This window comes from Myotis davidii, unplaced genomic scaffold (genome assembly GCF_000327345.1).
Source record: "Myotis davidii unplaced genomic scaffold, ASM32734v1 scaffold187, whole genome shotgun sequence".
Taxonomy (NCBI): Eukaryota; Metazoa; Chordata; class Mammalia; order Chiroptera; family Vespertilionidae; genus Myotis; species Myotis davidii.
In genome coordinates, this window is record NW_006383018.1 from 777192 (window position 1) to 794104 (window position 16913).

The 16913-nt window shown below is 35.8% G+C and overlaps 1 protein-coding gene across 11 annotated transcripts in view; it reads left to right on the top strand.

The window, feature by feature from the left end:
• ADAM22 (ADAM metallopeptidase domain 22) overlaps positions 1-16913 on the top strand; it is a 175056-nt gene that overhangs the window by 143462 nt on the left and 14681 nt on the right. For 4 of the 11 annotated variants that reach the window (XM_015558317.1, XM_015558318.1, XM_015558319.1 and 1 more), the window contains exons 25-29: positions 2248-2338; positions 6502-6519; positions 12836-13030; positions 15369-15466; positions 15817-15883. In XM_015558317.1, the coding sequence (XP_015413803.1) occupies positions 2248-2338; positions 6502-6519; positions 12836-13030; positions 15369-15466; positions 15817-15883 (469 nt within the window). Of the gene's footprint in view, positions 1-2247; positions 2339-6501; positions 6520-12835; positions 13031-15368; positions 15467-15816; positions 15884-16061; positions 16908-16913 lie in introns of those variants that run through there. The other 7 variants (XM_006779171.2, XM_006779175.2, XM_006779176.2 and 4 more) reach the window with 4 other exon arrangements.

Sequence of the window (16913 nt, forward strand, 5' to 3'; positions counted from 1 at the left end):
CCCGCGGGGGGGCCTGGCCAGCCTGGGTGAGGGATTGAGAGCCATTTTCAGACTGGCCACACCCCCTTCAGGGAGGGGGTCCCAGCTGGAGTGCCTGGCCAACCTGGGTGAATGGCTGAGGGCTGTTTGAAGGCTGGCCACAGCCCCTTCAGGGTGGGGGTCCCTTCCTCCTCTCCAAAAATGCTCCTCCTCTCGCTCTCTTCCTCCTCTCCAAAAAAGCTCCTCCTCTCGCTCTCTTCCTCTCTCTTTTGTCCTTGGCTGGAATCGAATGTGTGACCCTTCAATCCGCAGGCCAACGCTCTATCCACTCAGCCAAACCAATCTGCGCTCCTCCCTTCTCTTCTTTTTCCCTAGAAGAAGGAAAGGAGAAAGGCACAGGGTTTTCAATTCGTACCAAAAGGAGAGATAAAGAACTCTACTTGGACACATACCATTCCAAGTAAGACCCCAGAGGCTTGAAATAGTGTACAAGTTGGGGAATTATGATGTGTTCCAACCATAAACTGAAAGAAATGATGGAAGGAGATGAGGTTGGACAATGGGGTCCCAGGTTGTCTTCACATGGAAGTCATTACAAAGCCTCTCTTTCCCACACTCCCTCTTCACTCCCTTTCACCAGATTCACCTATTTGCTTTAAAATAACCCCTCAATTGAAAATTGAATACAATTCAGGCCTTAGTCAGGATTTTCACCTTTATCCTGAGAACAATAGGAAACCATTTGGCAGAATTAATTAAATGAGTGGTCAGAGCAGGTTTTCTTTTTAAGTTTATTCTCGTTGCTGCACTGAGAATGGTCTGAGAAGGAATGGACAAGAATGATTTGGACAGAGCAGTCAGGTGATGATAGGTAAGAGAGAGCATGGTAAATTGAAGTGGTGGTAGCAATAAGATAGAAGGAGTATTGGACAGGTGTGGAAAGTATTTCTAAGGTAGAACTGATAGGTCTTGCTGATGGGATGAATGATCCTTTACCCTCTCTGCATCTACCCCCTTGGGCATTTAACTTTGAAGTGTCCTCTGCCTCTGTCTCTGGACTTGACCATGTGCCTGGCTTTGGGTAATAGAATGAAGCAGAAGTGCAAGTATGGTGCTTCTAAGTCTACAACTCGAGAGGCCTGGCTCTTTCCTGTGTTTCTGTCACCTCCATGAGGACATTCCTGAGGTCGCTACTGGCATGGAACAGATACATGGCAGAGACTTGAAGTGCCCAGTCAGCCCAGGTGAGACTCATCTAGATCAGTGGTTGGCAAACTCATTAGTCAACAGAGCCAAATATCAACAGTACAACGATTGAAATTTCTTTTGAGAGCCAAGTTTTTTAAACTTAAACTGTATAGGTAGGTACATTATTATTAACTTAATTTAGGGTACTCCTAGGCTGGCCTTTGCTAAAGGCGTCCTCAATCTGATTGAGGTACGTTTGCTGAGGTCGACCCCTTCCAACTCTCCCATCCACACTTGTCTTGTATACTTGTTCCGTATATCTCCTTTACAAAAACCGACTTCTGCACATGGGCCACAAAGTTTCAATTGCACTGTACGTGTGCGCCTAAGTGGTATTTTGTGGAAGAGCCACACTCAAGGGGCCAAAGAGCTGCATGTGGCTCGCGAGCTGCAGTTTGCTGACCACGGCCCTAGACAGTTTGACTCAGTGGATAGAGTACTGGCCCAGGGACTGAAAAACAAACAAAAGGAGTTTGGTAGTTTGGTATCTGTAGTCTTAGCAGTGGTAGTCTGGAGCTTGTTCTAGCAGTTATTGCAGAGATGACACTATTCAGGTCCATAGATTTAAGTTACTTGTTAAAGTCACACTGTTACTTAGAAATAATCAGGGCAAGAATTGGAACATACACAATATTGATGCATATTGTTAAGTTACGGTTGGTTTTTCTTCCCTTTAAAAAATACCTACTTTAAAAATATCTTAAAGTAATGTTGTTGGTATGAAGATTACAAATCTGGAGAATAAATTCCTGAAAGAATTTTATATCAAGCCCTGACCGGTTTGGCTCAGTGGGTAGAGCATCAGGCTGTGGACTGAAAGGTCCCGGGTTTGATTCTGGTCAAGGGGATGTATTTTGGTTGCAGGCTCGATCCCCAGTAAGGGGCATGCAGGAGGAAGCTAATCGATGTTTCTAACTCTGTTCCTCTTGTTTCCTCTCTGTAAAAAATCAATAAAAATATATTTTTAAAAAATTTTTCAATCACAGAGATTGATTTTCATTGTTCCCTTTTTCTCTCCAGGTGTTGCTGGTACCAATATCATAATAGGCATAATTGCTGGCACCATTTTAGTGTTGGCCCTCATATTAGGAATGACTGCATGGGGTTATAAGTAAGTGAAATATCTCATAGTAATATTTTTACTATCAGAATACATTTTAAAACAGTTTGTTCAAGTGAATTAAACACCTAGAAAGTTTTTGTCAGTGAAAATCAGTCTGGCTTACTATTCAATCAATGATTGTACTTGGCATGATTCGAGGTGATAATAATTTATCATTGTTTGTTTTTAGAGTTTGAGATAACTCCCATCTGTTCTAAAAGTACTGAATACTGTCTTAAAACCATTATATGAGCCTGGCTGGTGTGGGTCAGTGGTTGAACATTGACCTACAAACCAGGAGGTCGCTGTTTAATTTCCGGTCAGCTCACATGCCTGAATTTTGGGCTTGATCCTCAGGGGAGGAGGCAGCCCATCAGTGATTGTCTATCATCATTGATGTTTCTATATCTCTCCCTCTTTGAAATCAGCAAAAAAATATTTTTAAAAAACCCCATTATGTGAAGTAAAATCCGTCTAAATTGTGTCTTACACAGAGGTTCTGTTGGCTTACTCTTTGAATGACACAGGTTCTCTCTTGACTGAAACCATACACAGAAGTCTAGGCAAGATTGTCAACTAGAGAGCATAGTGCTTTCATAATAACAGTCATAGCAACAAGAGCAGCAGCCACAGGTCTGGTCCTGGGTGCTTGCCATGGCCATGCCTGGGGCTGAGGGCAAAACCTTTTCATCTTCACAGCCAGTATACAGGAGGCACTATTTGTTAAATATGTGGGTGTTTTTGCATGAAGAAAAGACTGCTTAGAGGTGTTTGTTAAAATTGAAATTCAACTTTAAGTTATAGCTTTTAAAAGCCTAATTCCTTTCTTATGCGTCAAAGTTCGCCTTACAGGTTTTTTTTTGGTTCAATTTATAAATTTTTAAAAGTTATGCCATATAATTTTTTGAAAATCAGATTCCCTTAAGCATTTAGCTAAGTAAATGGCTTCAAATGTTCCAAACATTTACATATTTAATATGTTCAATTTACTTAAGTACTTCAATCTTATGATGTGAAAACTGTCCTTAGTATTCAAAAATTTTATTCATTTTTAATAAATTAAAACGTAAACAAGGAGAACCTTAAGTTCTCTTTAATTTTTCAGCTTAAAGCTCATAGTTCTGCTGATTCTGATGATATTTCAACTCCCAGCCCTCGAGTTTTTCCATTTGTGAGTCCTGTGACTTTTCCTAGGCACTCTGGGCATTACCTTACTTTATAGCATTTTCCCCCTCATAGACCGAACTTAGTTCACTGAAAGACTTGGGAATTAGAATACTTCAGACTTTAAAATTACTCCAAAGCTTTCAATAGACTATCCGTGGTCGGCAAACTGCGGCTCGCGAGCCACATGCGGTTCTTTGGCCCCTTGAGTGTGGCTCTTCCACAAAATACCATGTGTGGGCGCGCATACATTGTGATTGAAACTTCGTGGCCCGTGCGCAGAAGTCGGTTTCCGGCTTGGGCGAGTCTATTTTGAAGAAGTACTGTTGATATTTGGCTCTGTTGACAAATGAGTTTGCTGACCACTGGCTAGGCAATATGTACTTGTGTGCTGGTATTATTATCACCTGGCATGATCTTAAACCAATGGAATCAAATGGAATACCTTTAAGAGCATATGTGGCTGTTGCTTGTGGTGAGGTCAGAACCCTGAAAGAGTTTCTTTGATTGAAAAGAGAGAGCCGTTAGTTTGTATGCTGCAAGCATTAAAATACAGAAAGCCATTTGAGAAAGGCATTATGAACATATCACATACAGCATAGTACGTTTAGCTTAGAAAGCAAGGATAGCACAGCATAATAGTAATGGTTTGCCCTGATTAAATGAATATCTCACTCTGTACCAGCTCATCGATGCTTAATACCGCGGCTTCTTTGATGTGCAGGTCATTAGGTATATTGTATACTTACACTTGCACAGGCTGATTTCAGCATAACATTTGGAGTTACAAAATTATAGTCCGAAAGGAAGGCTTTCTGAATATTGTTTGATCTCCCCTCACACCTCAGGTGAATTAACTCCATCTTGGAGCTACACAATATCATTGACTTGCCTGATGCAAGACTTATGTAGTAATTGCCATCACAAGTGTTGTTTTGAAGTAGCTCAATGGTTTCATTTTCATGTGAAAGGAGATAGCAAAATTGTTAGTTCTATATTGTGATTTTCTGCCACCTACTGATGCAAGTTGTTATTTCATTTGTAATACATTCTTAAGATTTTGTATTGATTTTAGAGAGAGAAACATTGATCAGTTGCCTCCCACACATGCCCCGACTAGAGATTGAACCCACAACCTGCGTATGTGCCCTGACCAGAAATCAAACCTCCTCCTTTCTTGTGTATGGGATGATACTCCAATCAAGTACATTCTTAAGATTTTGTATTGATTTTAGAGAGAGAGAAACATTGATCAGTTGCCTCCCACACATGCCCCGACTAGAGATTGAACCCACAACCTGCGTATGTGCCCTGACCAGAAATCAAACCTCCTCCTTTCTTGTGTATGGGATGATACTCCAATCAAGTGAGCCACACCAGCCAGGATAATATTTCATTTGTAGAATCTTGGAAAAAATAACCTTTCAGAAAATATGAAACCCTAAACATCTCCTATTGCTAATGAAATGACCTGTGCTCATTTATTTTAATGATTAGAATTAAAAGTACTTCTTTCTGTATATCATTTACTTTTATGAAAAATTTTTAAGTGTCATTGTTTTTACTTTTATTTCTAAATATATGTACTTCGCAGATTCATTAAGGAAAAAAGACAATTTTTTTTTCTGTTACTGCAGTATCATCTTCATAAATAATTTGAACCTAAGAGATGAATGTTTTAATGTTATCAAACTTATAAGGAATATGTTTAAAAATAGAATGAGAATGTAGAAAATGTTAATACAGAAATTAATTTTATTAATATGATGTTCCACATACTCTATTTCAAATTCAAAAACTGGATTTAGGACCTGAGAGCTCATTTATTTTCTCATTAATCCTTCCAATTAAACTTTCTACCCCTATTCAAGCTTTAGAGTGAGTCAAGAAATAGCAGAATAGGAAATAAGAAACTAGGGGACCACTCAGGTAATCAGATTGAGAGAATAAAAAGTAAAATATGTTGAACAAAAAGATTCAGGGCTCGTACTTCTCCGCCATCTAATGGTTTCAGGAATGAAAAATAATAAGTAACTAATTGGCACTTTTAACCTCATTAGCTCATCATTAAATGAGATACCTATGGGGCACCCAGAATAGATCGGCAGGTAACAGTGCTCCAAACAAAATCCATGAGGAAACATTATCTTGATCTTGGAGGAAGGAGCCCACTGTTCAGTTGGTTTACTTTTCTAACTTGTCCTCAAAATATTAGCACTTAATTAGGTCATGATAGAACATTATAAATTTGCTCTTTTAAGTTAAAAGTTAAAAGTCACTGGTGCCTCAATTCCACATCCCCTAGAACACATCTTTTCAGATTGGTTTATTTTGAGACTCGTGTAATTTTATTGTAGTTTATGACCACAAAAAATACAGGAGACTAAACTTTGAACATAGTATTTCTAATGTGGAGCTTGTGAGTAAGTAGTAACAACTTAGGAGCCCATAACAGCTGTTAATTAACTGACTCTAATGTATCACACATGATGAAATAAATGTTCTAGTGTCCACTTATGTTCTCCTACTTTGAATCCTTAGGTATAGCTTTAGTTTGGGTATATATTGTATCTAAAAAGGAATGGATTATAATTTTTATTTTTTAAAACAATTTATATAAGTAACTTGATTACTTAATTTTATTATTTAAAGCAATATTCACATCTGAAAACCTGTATTTGAAACAGGGTTGACTTTAGAACATTACAGAATACAGTATTTAATATGATGCAATTGATATTGAGAAAAGTTACTCTTTAATAGCTGAAGTTTTATGCTTTAAAAATAGTTATTTGAAAATATTGTCATTAATCCTTTGGAGTCTCTTCTAAAGATAAGTGAAATCCGTGTTTTGTGACTTCGGATTCCCTGTTTTAATTCTGCTAGTCAGAGTCTATAATGGAGACCGTTCAATGAATGCTAAAGCTTTTATGTTTAATGCTCTCTCTGAATGTACTTTTGTAGGTAATTAATTCTTTTTTCCCCTTTCTCTACTTGTCCATGAACAGAAACTATCGAGAACAGAGGTATGTGATGAGAATAATCAACATACAACTGAAAATTTTAAATCCTATTCGCATCTTTGGAATTCATATATGCAATTATAAGTCAGGTTTACTTTTTTATGTTAAGTAGTCATACACTAAACTTGATTTTTCATGACCTTAAAATGACAGTTTTAAAAATGGTGCCGTGAAATGTATTACTTTTAAAATGTTATTTAATTTTAATGGTTTTTTTCATCCAGCAATATTACAGTTATTTGTGTTACTTTTATAGTAATCTATAGGGAAATTGATTTTTTCCCCTTCTAAAACAAGTGTCCTCTATGTTAAGGTGTCACCGTTTACATTAATTAGCTTTCCTTCATGTTTATAACACTATTATTGCCTAGTACTTTCAGAGGGGATTTATTGTTTATTTGTTACTGTTGTTATATAAGTAACTTCCACTCACCAGTGATACAATTTCTATGGGCACAGTGTTGTGATCAGGAGAATGTCCTGGCATGTGATGAGCCTGTTTAATTTCTGCATAAGAAAATATTTTTGTGCTGAACAGATCATTGTTCAGGTAGTTAAAGAAATGCTTTGCATAGTTGGAATCTGGTTGTCTAGTGTATTTTTTTAAAAAAAATTTTAAAAAGCCCATAGTGCCAGGTACCCCATTCATCCATAACCTTAAAATCTATGTTTAATCTACAGCATAAAAAGGGATACAAAGCATTTCTATAGTTCTGTAAGAATTTATTTTTTAAATAAATCTAAGTTAGCCCATATTGAGTACACACTTTTCATTTTAAAGAGTACTAATGCTGTTAGCTATTGATACAAAATGAAATATCCTGGAAATTGATAGCCCAGACCAGGTCTTATACATCTAGAGTTACTAGTTTTGTACTCAAGATATCTTTGCAGATTACTACTTCCTTAGCTTTTCTTACTGTTTTATTAAATGCCTGTGGGCAATTAGGAATACGATGTAATAAACATGGCAAGACTTTTACAATAAAAATTGTAAACTTTACCTTCTGTTTCCTTCCATGTTGTAATTTAAAATTTCCATAAGATTTAGCCATAAGTATCTACAGAGTCTCCATAAATAAATGGTGCCCATAGGGTACCAACTGAGATCCTGGTCAGTTAACATAGGTATTAGAAAAAATTGATCTCACCCTGGAGTAACTAACTCCTTATTAATGCAAAAAGTAAAACAGGCAAAATGAAATTTTATTAATTTAATATGTTTAATTAAAATTTAAAAACAGATTTCTCTGTGCCATGTTTTAAAACTCTTGTGTGTTGAAACACTGGAGAAGAGCCGGAGCCATTTAAGTTTTCTGTTGAGTAGAAGTTGATCATCATATCAGAAATCTAAGTTTAGTGGCTTTCTTCCGGGAAAAACAGAAGTAGGCTAACTAGATAAAAAATTGATGATTCAACTTCATTTCCATAGGAGCTAAAGCTATAATGTAATTTAACATTGCTGACTATATAAAAGGGAAAGTAAAGTGCTCCAAGATGTGTCCTCACCAGGGACACTGTCCAGAATAAAGGAGTTGTCCACGGTACAAAAAGAAAAATAGATGAATATGTAAAGCTGTGCACCAGTCTTATTCTAACAGTATATGCATAGGTATAGTTAAGGAGAGGTTTACACTAAGACTCTCTGTACCTGGTATGATTTCATGTCTGTTGGTAGTACTGACCATCATTTTCTCAATCTAACTACTCTTTTGGAATCTAGTTTATGTTTTGAGATGTCTCATCTTAAGCAGATATTTATTTTATTTATTTTGATTTGTTTTAATGCAACCTTTATTTATTTCTGCCCTTGTCCATAGCTAATGAATCTTGGGTTTGTACAATAATTCTCACAGTAGAGGAGTAGCAGAATGGACTTTAGATCAGGAAGCCATGAATGTATAAATATCTTCGGAATGATTTTTTCTTTTTGAGAATATATGTTAAGTGATTATAGAGAAAGTGGTAAGGCCAATGGACAAAAGCATGCATTAAGAAATTTACAGTTGTAAAAATATCTTCAGATACTTAATTAAAAATGTGCCCAGTTTCAAAGGATGCCAGAAAGCTTGAATAAGAATTTTGAGTTGTCCTTGCCTTTAAATTGAGTTTTTCTTTGAGTTTCCATGGTAAGAGGACCAATTGGCCAGAAATCAGACACCTAGTTGCTAGTATGTGGTGTTGGGAAATCACTTAAACTTCCCTCAACTCTCAAACCAGATAGAGTTCTTTGTAATCTGTAAAGCATTGTGGCAAGGAAAGTTATTGGTATGTGGACTCTGAAGACATTGGGTTACTCTGATCTTCAAATGAAAGAGATGGATGTGTTTCTCAGAGAGGAAGGTGGCATTCATCGACATAAGCGAGCCCTGCACATATTGGTTAAGCTGGTGAACAAATTGATGACCATAAAAGTTTGCTTTGACACTAAATGCAAGACCATTTTAAATTGGTAGCCAGTTATCAGATTTATATTAATTACATAATAGCTCAGAAATACCAAATTGGGCATAACTTTCAAAATATTGGAGAAGTCATGCAAGAAATTCTGTGAAGATACCTAATAAATGTTTCCTCTGAGAACATGTCCTCACGGTTTTCATTATAGGAAGGAATTTGTGATAGGTTTAATTGTAGGTCTGACGAAAAGATAAGAAGCAAACCCATTCTTTTTCCTTTTTGTCTACAAATGCATTAATGGAATATAGAAGCTCCATTCCGGGGCAGAGTGGAGGCAGAAGCCCGTACATGAATGACATCACTTTAAACCTGCCAGGGTCATATTGTGAAGGGTAGAACCATGGAGCCTAGGAGCCAGGGAGTGTTCTTATATGTCCTGTAGTTAGAAGGATGGCTATTGGTTGGTCCTTTTCTTTCAAGTCTTCAGTGAAGAAGGCCTCCAGTTCATGCCATTGCTTATACTTCAGCATAATTGCTTTAGGACTTAGCAGCTGTACACTTTATAACAAGAATTACAAGTTTGAGTTTCGGTTTTCAAGCAGATTTGCAAATAGCAATAGAATAAGAAAACATCAATGGAACTTGGATTTCTAAGGCATCTATATTCAGCTTAAATATTATCTTTCTTTGTCTGAAATGAACACACATCATTATGATTGAGGTGAAATGGAATAAACAATTAGATCACGTGTTACTGATCTCTGCCTTCAGCAGCAATGCCCTTCCCCATTTCTTTTCTCTCTCACCTATTTTAGCCACTTTATTTTCTGCTTGTGGACCTCCCTCCTTTTTTTCAAGCCTTTCTCAGTTTGTTTTTATATGATTATTTCAATGATAGTCATGCATCTGTCAGTGTGACTTGGTACACGTTACACAATATTTTTTAAAACAGTAAAGTAATCATTTCAATGACAGACAGCCCAGACACTAACAAAGCACTGGAGAAACGCCTCCTTCAGGATGAAGGTGAAGACTTAATTAAATATTTTTTCATTGTATTCTCATTTTGAAAATGTGCAAGAATTATTAAATTAAATATTATGATTCGATGGACCCTTTTAGGAAAGATCAGACTTCCCTTATAATTCTTTTTCGAGTAAAAAGAATTTAACTAAATAAGCTTTTGTTTTCTTTTGGTCATTGTTTAATTTTAAAATTCATGCACATGTCGAAGATATTTACATATGACATGGGGAGTGTGATGTACTTTTCCTATTATAAAACTTAGCACTGGTCAGGCCACCTAAAGTGATTTTCAAGTCACTGCTGGATTCCAAAATTCTATGAAACCACTGAAATTTAGTAAGAAAGACACAAAGACTAGAAAGATAAATTCAATTTAAAAAAATGTAAAGAGATCATTTAGTTGGTCATTTATGATCTTTTATAACAAATGATGAAATGCTATTTTCTTGATCATGGGGACCTGATATTCTCTAAAGGTTAAACAAGAAGATATTTTGTTATATAATGGATATTTAAAAGGGTCCATTTCTGGACCGTGAAAGGTGTTCAATTTTATGCTTGAGATCTTTAACAAAATTAGTAATCATTAGCATTTTTATGTATTTACTATGTGAAGAAAGTTACATGTATTACTAATGGAATTTTAAGAATGCAAAGTAGTTCTGTATTTTGAAATAGCTAAGAATATGATCTGTCTGGGGTGAAAAAACAAGCTGTCCCAGAAATTCATTGAACTTAAACTCCCTTCCAGCCCGCTGACTGAAAAGCACAGTTTATGATATTTTTAGCATTTAAGATGTTTGTACCCTGTGCAAAAGAAGAGTATGTACTGCACAGAAATTACTGAAGGAGTGATAAAACATGCTCAGTTAAAAAAATTTAAAAAAACTGGGTGCTATCCATTGTTAGAGGTAATCCATTTAATCCTGAGCTATCAGCTAAGGAGGCCTCAGTAAATGCCTAAATGCCAGAGACATGTAAGGAGAAGGTAATTTGGAGGAATTAATGGGAAAGGTCAAGTGTAGTTGGAACTTGTCTTTATTTAATTTGAATTTAGTGAGCCACATCTCATCAGCTTAGAAAGATTACCATCAAAGGTAATAATGACAAACATGAGTTGTTAAACATAAAGATTATGTGATGTTGATGGGATATTCTCTGCAATTCCTTTATAAATATTAATATGATTCAAAAGGCAACAGAGAACTTTGATTTTATTGAAAGCATTTTTCAAGCATTGATAGACAATTTTACTGATGCACGGCAAGAAAGAAAATATAATTGCAGAGATTAAAGATCTCTTGCATAAGAAGATATATTATTTGTCCTATATTATTAACACTATAAATATGGAAGAATTGTATTATATTTTCAATAAAATTAATTTTTCGTAATGTCCTGGGAAACAGGAAGATTACAATTATGAGCTGAAGTCACTTAAAGGGTTAAAACTTAAAGGGTTAAAATATTTTGAAGGATTATGTATCAAAGAATTATAGATAAAATTAGTCTTATAAATTTAAAGAGGAATTCTTTCTTTAAAGGGGAAGAGTAGATTTAATTTCACAAATTAATATATGCACTTATGTCAGAAAATCTTTAGATTTGTAAAGATGTATGAATACATATATAGGATTGAAATAATATGAGTGAGGTTATTTGGTACTTTCAGAGATTGAATGACCAAGTATTTCAAACATTTGAAACAGTGTTTGCGTAAGGAAGCAAACATCTGAAAGTGGTATATTTTGGATAGAATTTAGCATCAGCAAGTAATCATGACTAGCATGGTAACTAAGGAAAAACCAAATGAGAAAAGGCGTTAGCAAATGTGCACCATTGTTGGAGACCTTTTTCAGAACAGCTCTGTTTGAAATTCTCCACCCAACACTAGTCCGTGCCCTCCAACAATAGTACTGAATGGAACTGAATCAAGTGTTTTATTCAGTTGGTTGCTTGTGGACCAGGCACTGGCAAGTGATGAGATTAACTACTGAGGAAGGGGGCCGACTAGGTAGTCCGATCTAAAGTTTTTTACCCTATCCCTTTAGACAGAGGAAGTAATAGGAATCTGTTCCCATCTTAGCTAATCACCAGAGCGCGTAGAGTCAGTAACAGGGCAGACTTCCCCTGTTTCACTCCTACGGTGGAGATGGAGAACTGAGGTTACCCACAACCACCTACAATTATCCTTCCATCATTTCTTCAAGATTCAGTTATTTTTCAACCCTTTTCTCCTCTTGCTAAATTATCTTCCTTTACATATTCTACTGTGCAGTTATAGAATTATATGTTCGACTCACCTTTGAATCTTTTTCAATTTCTTCATATTTTTGTGCAACTAACAGTGAAGTTCCAAATTGAACAGAGACCTTGAATAAGAGTTTATTTGGATTAAGTTATAGAATATAGCTTAGAAATCCATTCTTTTTTTAAAGGACCAATCAAGGTTACTTTATATAATGTTTAGAAATCATGAATAGTTTATTCACCACAGTGAAAAAAACGATGTCTTATCTGGGCAAGGACTGTCTGTCCAACAGGGCTCCTTTGGCACCATTTCTTTTCTTTCTTTTTTTTTTTTTTAAGACAAAAGCTGCAGTGAACACCTCTAAGTATAGTGAACTGGCAATGAAAAACTTCATCTTTCTATATTTTCCCCCTAAAGCAAAGCTTTATTCATTCAGACCGTATAGGCTTCAGTGACTGCATTTCTGATCTCTAGGAGGACTTGAACTTGTCACATGTATGAATAATCTCATGTGTTGTTATGGATTTGACTCATGTAGATCATTATCCCTCCCTCTTTTTTTCCTGAAATAATATTTGTATATGTCTGTATTCATGTGTGTGTGTCTTGTTTTCTGACTCTGAAATGTTTATTATGCCTTAGACAGTTACCCCAGGGAGATTATGTAAAAAAGCCTGGAGATGGCGACTCTTTTTATAGCGACATTCCTCCCGGAGTCAGCACAAACTCAGCATCTAGTTCTAAGAAGAGGTCTGCTTTTCTGTCGCATTTTCAGATTTCTACCTGTTCCATCACACATTATTCCATTAGTCAGAACATTTCATTATTTTGCAGCAGGTTTGATTACTTCTTCCTTCTTTCTTGAATGTTAAAAAAAAATAGTATCCTTTGTTCTTTGATTACTCTGATTCAAAATGCCATATGCTCAGAACCACTTGTTTAACAAATCAGACCAGAAATCCAAACAAAACAAAACAAAACAAATAATGTTAACTCTCTATAGAAACCCTACAGTTTTTCAATCTTGCTCTTTATATGGCTTAAGAAACTATACCTAGTATTCTATCATATTTTAAATGGTGAGCTTTATGTCATGTTTGGTAGTCAAAGAAAAAGGTTACTGTCATGCTTCGATAAAAGCAGCTGTTAAAATAAATTGGTAATATGAATGCTGCGTTGAATATGTTTTAATTGTAAATATATCAAAGCTAAGCTTGCTGTGAAAAAAAAAGACTGCTTCTCTGTGAATCATATATTTGAATATTATGATTTTGCCTTTTATGCCTGGAATGATTATTTCTAGACTTTATGACTTAGAGCTTGGTTGCCAGTTAAATTTAAGTATATTTAATGCTTTAAGTCCTATAATATTGTGGATGGGGTTAAGATATTATTTGTATGTCTTAAACTTTGATGCTATATTTTTGCTGCAGGAACTTAGGGTGTATGAGACCATTTAGAATTCTGCATGCTTTATAATTGCTTAATAAAATAAACTGATAGCAGAAATAAATAGGTGGGATGTTTTAGGAAAGAAGACATTCATTGGAAGACACTAAAATTTTCCTGTGGAGAATTTTTTTTTAAAATTGTTGGTGGGGGTATAATATATAGGAAAAAAAAGATTGATAGCCCTAATTATTACTTTGGTCATAGCAGTTACTTTGTAGATTGCTAGTTTATTGAAAAGAAGCATGATCTCTCCTGGAGTTCTAAAGAGAGTGAATCATCTGTAAAAATGTCACTCTTTATAAATAATCAGGAAGGACAGTAGAAGACATTGGGGAGATCTGGGAACTCCACCTTGGAACTATCTTAAGAATGAAAGGGTGTTTTTACTAAGATAGCACAGCTTAAAACAAAAGTAAAAATAGTGTGTGTTTTTTTCAAAACAAGTACAATTCTATGGAAGGATGTTAAAAAATATATTCTTTTAATTTATTGGGGGCTTTTTGAGTAAAAGAATAAAATTTACTTAAATTCTCTCAGTATGGAAGTTTTTTTTTCTCGGTCAAATATTTGATGTTAAAGTAAATAATATGGTAAATAAGTGGAGAAATCAGTGGGTTCCAGTAGAATTTCTGTTGTCCTGTACAAAATGGGCATCATTCTTAATCAGCAAATGATGTTGAAAAAGTTCCAATCTAGGGAATTCATATATAAAAATTGTGTCAATTTATTTTTATTCAATGAAGAAAGTTCCTTATAAAATAGGCATTATTAGCATTAACTGAATACTATGTGGAAAAGATTTTAAGTATAATGCTATTTTCTACAGTAGCCCAAGAAGGGTTTGAAGTACTAATTTAAATAATTCCCAGATCTTAGCAAAATCTCAATGGGTTATGACTTTTAAGCAGTTAAAAATAGTATCAGATTATGTGACTTCCCCTAAGTATATGTAGTTTGTTAAAATACTTTTCTTACGTGGTTCAAGGTAGGTGTGGACATTTTGCTTCTTGTAGATGATTCATTTAAAGATGCCAGGACAATTGATTTAAATAGCAGAAGGGCGTCATGGTGCATGGGCTTTGTGAGAGATACTCCCACAACAACCATATGACTCAGTTTACTAATTGGGCAGTTAACTAACAGTTAACACTTATTGGACAGTTAACTACATTTTGGGAGTGCCATATATGTAGAGAAAATGCCAATTCTCAGAAAATAATTTTATTGTTTTTTTTTTAAAAAAACTAAGTATTCCTCTGATAAAGTTTAGCCAGGTTAAATAGAACAAATCTTAATGAAATCTCTTGGAAGTCCATGTTCTCATAATATTTGAATGGAAACCATTGCTTTACAATTAAGAAACATCTATGGTGGGACCCCATTAGAACTCTGCTACTTGGGTTGTATAACCGAAATATGTAGTGAATTTGCTCTATGTAGTGTTTGTGCTCTGGGGAATGTAATTGGCTTGCATTGTATCCAGATACTTTGCAGTGATAAGCTGTTGTAATGGGGTTCCATTGTATTTGACTTTTCTTAAATTGAATGTTGTGTAATTTTGCCTTTTTCATGAAGATGTTCATGTTCTGTTCATTCTTTCATTTTAGATTTTTTCTTTCTTGATTTATTTAACGCACAGCAACACTTACAAGTTTTGCTTAATGATTTCTAACCATTCATTGGATTATATTTTTGCACAATATATACACATTTTCAATTTCAGGTCAAACGGACTCTCTCATTCTTGGAGTGAAAGGATTCCAGACACAAAGCATACAGACATCTGTGAAAATGGGCGACCTCGAAGTAACTCTTGGCAAGGTACAGGGTGGCATTCTGAACCCATCTGTCCCCATGACTCAAATTCTATACTCTGTGGCTCCTGATTGTAAAGACTTGTTCTTTTCTGTGAGCTCTTTAGCTCTTCTCCCAGTAGAGAAAGGGGATTTATTTTGAGTTCAGTTCTTTTTTTTTTCTTGAATGGGAAATGAGAGGATTTGATAGCACCAGTGCACTAGACACATTGGGAAGGTTGTGCAAAACTGTAAAGCCCTGTGCTCTGGGTGACGCTAACTGTCAATGACACCCACTTGAAATACGATGTAATTAAACATATGGTGGTTTTTTAAATTATTTATATTCAAATCTAGCTATAAACTGTCTTTTTTCAGGTAATGTGGGAGGCAACAGAAAGAAAATCAGAGGCAAAAGATTTAGACCTCGGTCTAATTCCACTGAGTAAGTCTGCACCTCTCCTGGAAAAAGGCTATCATCCAAGGTCCTGTGCAGTTAGTGTGGAAAGCTAATTAACCAGCTCGTCCGAGAACTGTAAACCATGCCTCTGGCCGTGGTTTTATCTTTTTCAGTTTCTTTTTTGCCATTTTAAAATTAACCATGGCTTTTCTCTTTTACATAGGCATCTCCGCAACTGTGCCCAAAGCAATATTCACTGACAGCGTGGGTCTGGCCCTCGCTGCAGGCTTTTTGCTCCAGTTCCCTGCCATTCTGGTGTCTTGGTTGCGTTTGAAGGGAATTTTGATAACATTCCTTTCTTCTCATCCCCTGGGGTCCAGCCATTTCAGAGGGGTCACCCTTCCTCTCCCCAATAGTCATACAGCCTAGAAGCATCTGGGGGAAATTCCCACCGTCCTAGAGCATGATGCTGCTCACAGGGGGACACCGCCTCTCCCGGGCTTCCTGGCAGCACGCTAAGCATTCTCTCAGACTAATGGAATTCCTTTCCCTTTTAAATTTTTCTTCCCAGGACATTTATAAGGGCATTTACCTAAACTTGCTCTTTAACGGAATCATTGTCACTACATGCAACACTCTCCATTTTGAAGGATAGCCACATTTTTTTTTTTAAAGTGGGGGTGGGATCTGAAGTTACATTTAAGCCATTTATAATGAGTTAAACACATTTTTGTGTTTGCTTGTTTCTCCACTGAATAAAGTACAAGCAAAACTAAGCTTCCCCAAACCCCATGGAATAAAACACCGGGCCCTGCTTCTGGATTTTGCCACCTGGTTTTAATTAACCATGTTTTTTTGATCCATTTTAAATATTTTTAAATAATATCTCAGTTCAGTGCTAGTTCTTCCTCCCAGGATCTCTGTTGCTTCTTTATGACTTCAATATTTTAAAAAATCTGAATAGCAGGTATTGGTTAACTGCTTCTCAGGAACTTATGTTAGCTTTCCCATCGTATACCCTGCCTTTTTCAGTCCAGGACAATAACATTGCCCTGAAATTCGGACCTTCCTGCTG